The sequence below is a fragment of the Poecilia mexicana genome, unplaced genomic scaffold (assembly GCF_051168715.1).
Source record: "Poecilia mexicana isolate PSO_F unplaced genomic scaffold, ASM5116871v1 scaffold_9, whole genome shotgun sequence".
NCBI classification, from domain to species: Eukaryota; Metazoa; Chordata; class Actinopteri; order Cyprinodontiformes; family Poeciliidae; genus Poecilia; species Poecilia mexicana.
The window spans coordinates 28,422,127-28,433,676 of NW_028263378.1; the positions used below are offsets into that span (position 1 = coordinate 28,422,127).

Consider the following 11,550-nt stretch of genomic DNA (forward strand, 5'->3'; position numbering starts at 1 on the left):
TGTATTTAGTTTCCGTTTTTACAGAAGAGAAGTGTTAAGTCCCACAGAGCTCCACGGAGTGGCGGCCGGGGCGCTGTGACCTTGCTGGATGCCGTTTGGGAGGGTCATCCATTTTCTTAATGGTGCTGTCAAGTGACACCTGTGCTTGGCTCTTCCCTGAGTGGAGTGCTAATGAACCACGAGACCAGAGGAGTCTGGGAGTCCGGGTCAATAGATGCCTCAGAGACCTGAGCCTTCAACGCCCTGACAGCCAAACAGAGCAGAGGACACACTTATCTGGGACCAAACACTCCAAACGCCAGACAAACCAACTCCTTCGGCTAGAATTAGCACCCTACGGCTCAACGTCAAAGAGCGCTAAAGTGGCAAGGAAACAGGTCCTCACATGAGTTGAGGGGCTTCCTGTAGGAGAGAGTCTGCTGTCTTTGGGGGCGGGGGGGTGTACGTGTCAGTGCCTTGATGAATATTTCTCTATTAACCACCTCCCATTGTCAGCTATGGCCTTTTGTGTTGCGGGCCAATCCGTCAGAGGGAGCAAGGAGATCCTGGGTTGACACCTCCCCGAGGTCATTATTGAAGTCCCAGTGACCTGCGCAGCACTTCCACTTTGCTGAGGAGGCCGTTTCTTTCTTGCCCGTGCAAAGTAGAATCAGCAATTAAAAGCTGCAAACAACAAAAGCAACGCGGGGGACGATAGAAGGAGGAGGGATGAAAGTCCTCGGAGACTAGCTTAACAGGGGTAATGCGACCCAAGATGCCCTCTTCGGGATGGCCCTGTCAAGTGATATGAGCCATGAAATATTACACACGGCCACATATAGTGCGGCTGTAAGAGGCGAAATGATAGATAGTCTTAGATAAGTGCGGCGCTGCAGTCGAGGAAGATTTACGGTGTCCTCTAAGGCTCGTCATAGAAAGACACCCCGAGGAACTAAATATAGAACTCAATGAGGGGAAGAAAACAAGTTAAAATGCAACCATGTATCATTTATTCAAAATACGACCTTTTTCTGTTGGTCAGACAGCACAGCCATCATTTTTGTTCATGTCATATCTAATCTCTGCACCATTTTGCGTGAAGCCACATCCTTTCCTCCCCCTGTGCTTCATCAACTTGCCGATCCCTTGTAAGCTTGAAAAAATATTACATCTTTGCATATTTACAAATAGAAATAATAGCATCGTTCAAGATAATTCTCAAGGACATGCAAATCTCCCGACGTCTCTGTACACAGTGGAGGAATTCTGAAAATCCAAAACAAACCGAAATAAACAAAAGAATAAAAGCAGACAAGGAAAGAGATTTCAAATAAAAAAAAAAACTCTCCAAAATACAGCCTCACGTCCGGGTGCAACATTTTTATTTTCTAATGATATGAAGATAATGGTATTATAGTTAAAAATCAATCTTTCTCTCTTAGAATACTTCAGAATGCAAAAAAATAAAAACCCCTTGAGTTGAAAACCAAGCGCTTCCATGAAAAATAAATACAGACTTTTAATTCTGGGAGGGGGATGGGGGGATGGGAGAAGTTTGAAAAGCAAAACAAAACTAAAAACTCTGGAGATAATCTCATATTTTTTCAAGTTCAGTGTCCTGCTGTCTTCAATTAAAGTCTGTTGTTGCAGACAATCCATCGGAGGGGCCCTTTGCCTTTCTGAGCACTGGTCACGATCCTGAGGCAAACAGGTGGTATTCCTGGCAGGCCTTGCAGGCAGGATGCCTTGCACTCACAATGACCTTAGCCTCACGAATCCATCTTCAGGCTCCCTCTTGACAGTCCATGCCTGCAGTGTGCGGTTGTTGGTGGCGTTCCGGCTTGTCACTGATATCCCAGCGCTGAGGCAGAACCGAGTCTCTGGCTATAGAGGGCGTAGGGGGAGTAGTAGGCCGGGGAAGAGGGAAGAGTTGGCATTGGAAGTCCTGGGGCGCCTGGCAGGTGGGATTTGCCGTAGGGGTGGTAGCGTGCCAGGCCTAATCCGGGAGAGCCTCGTAGGGAGAAGGAGCTGGGCAAGGCTCCAGGGCTGCTGGGCGGGGGCAAGTGAAGGTGACATGAGGCTGTGGAGGAAACAGACGAGGGATAGGCCGACAACAGCTTACTGTCTACCATTCCAGGCAGGGATGTATGGGTACGCAAGTGGGCCAGTAGCTCTTCTGACGTGGAAAAACGCTTGTCACAGGGGCCGCTGACGGAAACCCAATTGCAGGCGTGGGGTAGGGGCTCATTTGGGACCATGAAACCATAAGTATAAAGGGGGTGGGAGAGGGAGGGCGTGCTGCTGGATGACAAGGAGCCAGAGTGTAAGGAGTGGAGGTGGTGTGAGGGGTAGACCAGGGGAAAGCCAGACTTGAGGCTTGAAGGATCATGGACGCAACTGGAACAGTTGCTGCCACCCAGATGGGGGGCGTTGGGGTAACTCAAACAATAAGGGTCCCGACACAAACCCTGCATCAGAGATGGAGGGGATGCTCCGGTTAGCGGGCTGGAGCTGGGGTGCTTCCCTTGAAGTCCTAAGCCCAAACTAGACTTGGTGGGATCTAAGCTGGAAACAAACTGTGAGGGATAGCTGGCATAGGCCCCCACTATAGAACCGTGGTATCCCATCGTAGCCGGGGGCAAAGGGAAGACAGAATGCCCCGGTTTGAACGGAGAGACCGGCGCAATGTGTCCAGAGCTGAGAGCAGGCTGTGAAGAGGCCTGAGGGTCGGTCTTGCTCTCTGGCCGTGGGCTGCTGGCCGAGCTGGCATTGCTGGAGTTAGCACTCGCCCTCACTTGGCTGGAGTTGGCTAAGTGAGCCCCATCCACGCCTGGTTTTGTAACATCAGAGTCTTTTTTGCCAGCAACGTTGCTGCTATTATCAGAGCTCGCCTGCTCGGGTTTGCTGTCCGTGTGGGGCGTCTGGGAGTGTGACGGGGGCTGAATGGAAGGGGAATGGCTCTGTCTGTGGGGCAATGGAGAGGAGCTGGAGTTTGGTGACCTGGAATGGGAGGGGAAAGGCGGACAAGATGAATTTCCTCCACTGGAACTTCCATTTGGCACCCTTAAAGCTGCTTTATCCGACGCCCCCTTCGTCACCAAGACATCCTTACGACAGTCGCTTGATGACTTGGAGTAAGGCTTGAAGCTGGACTTGTCATCCAGGGACTGGTGCTGCTCTCCAGTCTTGGATGACCTGCCGGACGACTCCTTGTCTCCTAGAGAGCCGGAGGAGAGGGAGGCCAGCTTGGAGGAGGAGGGAGGGTCGGGTTTGCCAATTTGAGAGCAGGTCTGGGCCAGCAGAGCCAAAGGACTCTTCTTGGCATCCAGCTGAGGAGAACAAGAGAGGGAACATGATGAACTTTATTTGCTTTTCAAATTTTTAAAAGCTCCTAATCCTAGAGAGACACATAGCCACCATAACGGAAATCCATTTGTTGTTACCCCTCAAACATATACAGCAAAATAAAAATACAAAAATTATGCATTTTATGTTAACTACACAAACACACTTCAAGCAAACTACTGTGCATACAGTGTGCCATAAGGCGTTTTCCCACCCTAGAATAACAACAACATAAGAAAATATTTCTAGAACACAAAAGAGTAAGTACTTATTAAGGTGAAACAAGCAAGAAATATCAAATCAAGCGACTCCAACTTATTTAGATTTTATTTTCTTAAAAAAAAAAAAAAAACAGACAAAGAAAAAGGGGGCTGAGGGGGGAAAGGAAAAAAAAACTTACTTCAATGCTAACTGGCGCAGAAGTGAGGGGCTGGAGATACTCCGGGTGCAGCAGGTGGCCGCTGTGAGCCGTCAACATCTTCACGATCCGGACGGGAAGCCTCTTATTCTGGCGCGACGGGTCCGCGGGAGACGGGAGAGACGTGGGTGTGGGAGCGGACGCGCTCTCTGCTGCTCTCCGGCGTGGATCGCCGCTGCGCTCCGGGGACAACTGGCTGCGTAAAAGCGCGTCAGATCCAGCGGGGAGATCTCTCATCTGGATCTATCTGGGCGTGAACAGAACCAGGGGCGCGCGGGGAGCGGACGCGGGGTTGGCTTTCATTTATCTGCACATTTCATGACGGCAAAATCGAACAGGAACAGAGTGCGCTAATCCAAAATGGCAGTGCGCAAAAGGACGCGTCCTCTGCCTCGGAATCAAGCCGTTTTTAGAAAAAACACAAATACCCAAAGTGTCATCCTTCAGAGGTAATCGCTCAGAAATCCTTCATCCAGAAAATGGTTTTTGAAGAAAAAATAAAGAGGGGAAAAAACCCATTAAAAATAGAAGGCAAGTTGTGGTAACAGCCCCGCAGAGGGAATTGTGTGCGGCACGTCCTGCGCGGTGCGGTGTTGCTGCGTCTCCCACTGCAGCTGCCTCTTGGTCTCTCACTCACTGGTTCTTCCACACGGACTGGGGCTGTGAGGGGAGGAATTTCAAAGCAGGCCGCCGCCCTCCAATCACAAGCGGCTGCGTTCAGAGAGGGGCGGAGCACCGAGCTGAGGGGGCGTGGCCTGCCTCCCGCTCTCACCATCATGCGGGTGAAGCTGCAATGTTGCTGGAAAATGTGTGCCAGTGACCTCCAAATTTCACATGCAGGATGAAGCAAGGGAATCTCACACTGCAATGCAAAACACATCTATTTATATTATATCCTTTTTTTTCAAATATCTTTTTTATTTTCTTTCAAAATGTAAAATGAGATTACAGAATCTGTTTTTGGCAAATAGGATTTGTGCACATAAAAGTTAATGTACAGTTCACAGGGGACGATGTTCGCCACATTTAAATCGGTAATAAACTGGTGTCTGTGCACATTTCAAGTATGCTAACAACTTTATTAAATTATAGCTACCAAAAAAACATTTCAGTGCTAATTGAATTTCTGTGGAATTTGACAAATTCACATGATTCAACTTTAATGGCCTTTGCTCTGACAGTGCATCATTTCTGTAGTTGTGTAAGTCGGGCACTTGTAGATGAAACTATAAAACACTGGGTTCTCAATTTGATTACAACAACACAGAGTTCACCCCACCGGATTAAAGCTATGGGTTTGACTTTTCTGTGAAATCATTTAAGCTCCCTTCAGATATATATTGATGTGAAATTGTCATATCAAGATAAAAAGCAATTAATCTTTTTTTCCATGTTTTTATTAAATTCCTCCTTCCAACGTGTTTTACTTGTTACCCGTATGCTAAGAACAATGTATGGATTTCTGTCAAATGTGGCAACAAGTTTGATTAATCCGCACTATTTAATATGGGGGCGCTCAACTTTTTAGATTAATCGCATGTGTTAGTACATCAAAATTGGTAGCCCTAATATGCATGTATGTTTTAGTAAGGCTGTTATAAAACAACATCCATTCCATCCATCAAGCGTTTGTGAAAAAAGTAAGAATGGCATCCTTAACATCATTTACCCTAAAGCACACTTCACTGGGATTTCCAGCGTGGGCGAAATGATCAAATGGATTGACTCGCAAGTGCCACATCTGCAATCCACAATATGTTGTAAAGTGTGTGTTTTAAGCATTTTTAAGATTCTTTGATTGCAGGCGGAGGAAAATTACAGCAAGCCTTTTTTTCTTCCGAGGTCTGGAACAGTAAAACAGCTCCTTGACGCTTCACAGCGCCGGCCAGCCTTATCAATCTGCAGCCTGATTGTAATGGCTGCTACCATTTATCTGCGGCTAAGTGGAAAAGCAACTTAAGTCGCTTCAACCTCACTCAGCAGCATCGCCGTTATGAACTGCCATCATCAGGCTCAGTCGTCACTCATCGCCTCCCCCCTCCCCCCACACACTCACACACATCGCCGCTCACGCTCCAGTGACCTGCCAGGATCCAGGGAGTAGTGAGCTCAGATGTGCCCCACCGTCGCCGCCGCCGCCTTTTGTGTGGTTCAGGCTTCGTTTGAACGGGCCTGTTTGTTTGAAACCTTCTCTCGCCACGTCGGGGCTGAGACACATAAACAGGTGACGCACAACAAAACCGCGTTCTCGCAGACAGATTTTAAGGTGAGGCTCGGTTGTCGGAGAGGATCAGGATGGGTCCTTTCTTCCGCCCATGGGTCAAGTTGTGACAATCAAAAAGGGTAGGTGGGTGAAGTTGCAGTAGTGTGGCCGGGTCTGCACCGGCGGAGAGGGCGGGGGTGTTAAACAGGACACCAAAGTAGGAGGTGCCCTGGGAAAAGCCAGACAAAAGCAGTGAGAGAATAAAACAAGGGAGGGCTCAGACAACAGGGAGCAGCTCCTTTCATGTGTCCCCTTGAAGTCGGCTTGTAACAGCTGTTTTGGTGTGTCGATGACTGATGGTTGTTTCCTGTTGTGGATATTTTAAAGGGACAGCTTTTCACTTTAAGAGGTCTCTCAGCATGCCCCAGTCCAGCTCACCCCGGAGGCATTTTCACAGGTTTCTGTGGCTGTGTTGGAGCTGCTAAACATGACGTTATCGCCACGAGAACGAGACAAGATTGGGTATAGATTTTTTTTAAAAGAAAACTGAATATTTTTCAGTTTTCAGAAACAGAGGAAAAGAATCATGAGTCGTATTTTAAACAGGATGTAATCAGAGTATTCTAGTGCAGGTTTGACTGGACTACACTCTTCCTGTGCAATTCCACTCGATTAAAATCTCTTTTCACAGTCTGAATTTCTCCCGTTTACTCTGATTCCCTCCGGTAGGATTTCAACCAATCAGCAAGCAGAAGTAGAAGTTGTGAACGATGACATTGATTTTCTGCTGTTTTTGAATTGTAGTTTGTAATGGCAGAGGAGAACGTGAACGAAGTCGTTCAGTTCTTGTTCGTCCCGATTTTAAATATCATGTTAATATTAGCAGCCGCCTCGTTCGGTGCTCGGCACTTTTTCCAGACAAATTCCAGATGAGCTTCATAGCGTCGAACTGGTGCATTACACAAATGCAGCTTTCAAAGGATGTATCCCATGAATTTGGACACAACCAAATTGCATGTTTTTGTCACTCATTACCCAAACGATCTTAAAGTTATATAGGTTCACTAAAAGAACTTAAACTGAAGCTGTTTCTATCTCTGGGATATTAAGTTAGGTTACTTTATCTATACCTGTAGCTATATTTGTTATGCAGTGCATTCAAATTCATGTGCACACGCACACACACACACACAAAACATAAACATCTACATAAGCAGAACATTTCACGTGTATTCGTGTCCAAGGAGCTTGGGACTCAACAGACACAGAAGAGGAGACTAAGACTTAAAAATGAATAAAATCAATTCAAATCCACTGAGAGGGTCAGTGTAATTTCAGTTTGTTTTACGCTGTGTTGGTTGATAAGTGCCAGCACTTTCACAAAAGGCTTTTGTTAGGTTTGTTGCTTTTTCTTCAACCGTGCAACTTCCGTGTTACTAATGTTACGGTGGTGGAAGCCGTGTCAGGGTATTGTTGGGTAACTTCCAGCAATGAGAGCTGAAAGGTTAGAGAGGGAGAGAGAGAGACGGAACTATGACGTCATCGTTTATAAGAAGAGACAGGGCGTGCATCGTCACACGGAAACATGAAACCTGCGTTCTGAAACTTATCACATCTGGAACAAAGTTTGGAAAAACATAATTTCTGGTTTCCCAGGATGCCAAATTTCTGCGGATGCGTAGCCTAATCAAGATCTGCTGTATTAGGATTCAGGATTCTATCTGCTGCTAGCCTTCCACAACGGAAATCGTTTCATTTGAGCTTAAAAGCGTATTTATGCCTGACTCTCAGAGTAACAGCTAAGACTTACTTCACCGATGAAGCCTCATGGTCACAGCAACTGACTGGACAAGAAATATTGTGGCGCAAGTTCTTATCACACCCCGTGGTATAAACCCTAACCCTACAAGAGCCATGGAGGAGCAGAAACTTTGATCTTTGGGTTTAGAGAACCGCAAAGGGGCCATTATGGACGCCACACTGCCGTGCTGAAAAGCGGCCACTCGCCTGACACGAAGGCAAACGTAGCAGTGCCTGACATTAGACAGGCACTGCTATTCTTCAAACCGAGCTCGAGCAGAACCTCTCCCGTCCGTTTGGAAGCGCCGAGGTGTTTTGTGGCACACAGGAGGACCAGCATAGATGCTACACGTGACGGTTTAATGAAAGGCTGACATTGACAGGAGCTCATAAGAGTCTTGTTTCTCCCTTTTTTATTTCCTTTTCGAGCTATAACATTTCAACAGGGCTTCGCTGATGTCAGCCAGACTTTTGACAGTGTCTGGCTGCGTGCAGTACTGTACAAAGAGCAGCACGAAATGATAAAAGCAGCAGAGAAGCAGAGGAGGGGAAAAACGAGTGTAAATAACTTCTATTTAATTATCTGTGACTGACTTATGGGGTGTGTGGAATGGGAATAGAGGCCCCGGGCTGGGGCTCTGCTCCATCCCTCGCGTTTGCTCCAGAGGTAATAAAACCGAGGGGGAAAAAGTGGATTAAGACAGTTTCATGAGGTGTAGCAGACATGGCATTTAGAGGCGAACACTTAAAAAGAGCCTCACAGGCAACATTCCAGGCAGGACAGATTGTTGAAACAAGGATTTCCTTGAGCTGAAAGGTCCACAAACAATGTCTACACAGTGTACTTAATGCATTCACACTTCCTCATTTGTCTTTCTGCGGTTGCCTCTCCCTCTATCTTTGACATACACACACTAATCCTGTCACAGTTGAGTGTGCAGGCAGTCAAACGTGAAGACCTGGCCAGTGCGCATAAACATAAACAGACAGGCTTTGCTGTGTATGATAACATCTTATAAGGCTGTGTTTTTTTGTTTTTTTTGAAGTTCTTCCAGAGACTACCATCTATCTGGGCTTACAGTAAACCTTTATGTCACAGCAGTGGCTGACAGCCTTATCACAGTAGTTTAGGTGGGAGATTGTCTCTCTTGTCAGCTCATCACGTCTCACAAGCTAACGCTCTTATCCACTCTGCCTACCTGCCGTCTATCTGTCTGCATTATAATTACGTCAGGATAATAGGCGCCCTCATTCCTCCCCCCAACCCTTATACTTTTGGCACTTTTATTTCCCAATCCAATGCGCCTCGCGAGGGTTCCGCCTTGTCGTACACTCTGCACCTGAAAACGCACTCCTACATGAGCACGGGGGCTGCGCGACGCCCACAGGGCCTCGGGGGGGAAACAAAGCTGCCATTGTCCTCCACGCAAGGGAAGTTATCAACGTCGTGGAGGGAGGAAGGCAAAGAGGAGAGAGGCAGGAGAGAACAGGCCTGCGCTGTCAGACTGTTTCGGCACCAACCAGATCATCCGGCGTTGTCGTGTGAAATTTCAGATGACATTCAAACATGTTTTCTTTCATACTTGTTTTTTTTTTTTGTTGGTCAGGTGATAAGGGGGTGGTGGGGTTTGTTTTGACAGCAGCACAATCAAGGTATTCACAGTCTGGACGTGTGACAAGTCTGGTGTAAGGAACAACAAGAGGCCAGACAAAAGAAATCTCTTTAAAGCAAATCCTTCATGCCTTTCAAAGACAGTGCTACTTCCTTTAACCCTTGGCCAGAGTCTCAGCCATTTTGTCTTCATTGTCCAACCTTTGTCGAGGAGTGCGCCACTGGGACTATCCGCTCTTTCTCAATCTCCTTCTGCGGAGCTTCTCGGGTTTTGTCACGAAACCAAAACCACGACTGACTTTCTCATCAGGAGCCGGGCAAGGAAACAGAAGGTTTGCTCAGCCCTAAAGTGTTCAAACGCAGTGCCGGCCTACCCAAGAGCACACGTTGCTGGGGATTTGTGAACTGGCAGACCCCGCCGCAGTTCCTGCCAAATGCAAAAAGACGATGAGTGGCGGGGCGGGCGGGGCCCGGCAGTAAACATCAGTCATCACAGGCCGTGGCGAAGGCGAGTCATGTAATCAGCCGCCTCTTTGATTTGACAAGGAGTGGCATCGCTCAGTTAAAGCTGATGAATGTGTAAGTAAATCAGCACCTCTCACACTTGCCACACCAAACAGTTATTGAAGCGGCCCGCCCATGCCAATAATCTTGCTCTGTGTGTGTGCGTGTGTGTGCGCGTGGGTGCGTGGGTGTGTGTGTGTGTGTGTGTGTGTGTGTGTACCAACTCCAGGTCATGGCAGGAGCAGGAAAGAAAAATAAAACTGCAACCCGGAGCAACCATAGAAAATATGGGTGCCGTCAAAAGCTACCGTCCTTTAAAGTATCCCGCTTCATTGGATTGACCTAAATAAGTCTGAGCGGTGCTAGCATTTTTTATTGGTAAGAGTTTAAAGTCAGAGACTTACGCTATGAGTAAAGGCCTTCCAGATCCACACCTGGAAAGGGGAAAAAAAAAAGGATTTTTTTCCCCAACTGGGTCCTTGCGGTGACAGAGCACCACGCTTGTATCTGGCAGTAATTCACAGGCTCAGACAAATACATGAAAGCAAAGCAGCGCCGTATATCACCCCACTTCCCGCCTCCAGAGTACAGAGCAAAGTCACGCACGGCCTTTGTTACGCGGCCTCGCGTCCTCGTTTCGAGCTGTGCGTCGAGGGCTGCGGGCCAAGCTGACACTTATGAAATATTTTCCTTGCTGACCTTAGGTAGTGCCTCAGCTGGGGAGATTAATTCTCTGTCAGCAACAGAAGCAGAGGCACACACACACACACACACACACACACACACACACACACACACACACACACACACACACACACACACACACACACACACACACACACACTCGTAGAGAGCGACTGCAAGAAACAAAGCAGCGACATCTATTCTTAATAGTAATGATTACTGCTTCTGTAGATTTATTTGAGCTAAATTTGAGTGTGTGCCAGGAACAGTCGGGAGGGTTAGGATATACTGCAGGTAATGAGCCGAAGCCATACGGCTAACGCTGCAAACACCACAACTAAACAATGGGCTGGAGCAGCAGAGAACACGGGCGAAAGTTTTACCATTTGTATTTTATTTACAGATGGTACATTAGGAAGGGGAAATTTCGCAATTGAGCAACAATTGGGTGCAGAGAGGATAGTAAAATATCCGGTGGCAGTTTGTAGAATCGGTTTGGGAAAGGAGTGAAGACCGTCGATCGGGGCTGCCACATCTCTCTCAACGTTGGAAACCTGAAGATCTGACCATGTTTGGGCTTATAACGGCGCGTGCGTCACGAACTGATAAAGCAAACATCTGCAGTGAATTTCAGGAACTATAACTAGATGCACCAGTTTGTACTTATTCTGGATTTTCTCTAACACAAACATGATTGAAATTATGCTGACAAGTTCAAGTATACGCATACTGACATATGAATACTTTTGATTGATGTTCCTTGACAAGTTGCACCTCAGCTGCCTTTCCAGAAAGATTTTTATTTTATTGCAGACTTGTTGTCCAAACGACATAAAGAGACACATGAACGAGATACATTTTAAATACCGAATAAAATCCCAGACAACTTGAAGCCCTGCATGTGTCCTCTTTAATCAACTTTACACTTGTTGGTTAAAATTTAACGTCATGTACACGGAAGACACATTAAGCAGCTGAACTTGGACTAAAAACCAAGTCATCAGC

At 47.1% G+C, this 11,550-nt stretch overlaps 1 protein-coding gene across 1 annotated transcript; it reads right to left on the reverse strand.

Annotated features, from left to right (window-relative positions):
* Positions 1 to 966: 966 nt before the first annotated feature.
* Positions 967 to 4,726, reverse strand: znf703 (zinc finger protein 703). The gene is made up of 2 exons (XM_014970745.2): positions 3,725 to 4,726; positions 967 to 3,308 (listed from the first exon to the last, which is right to left on the reverse strand). The coding sequence occupies exons 1-2, from the start codon at positions 3,977 to 3,979 to the stop codon at positions 1,824 to 1,826; spliced, it is 1,740 nt and encodes a 579-aa protein (XP_014826231.2). The 5' UTR covers positions 3,980 to 4,726; the 3' UTR covers positions 967 to 1,823.
* Positions 4,727 to 11,550: the final 6,824 nt, after the last annotated feature.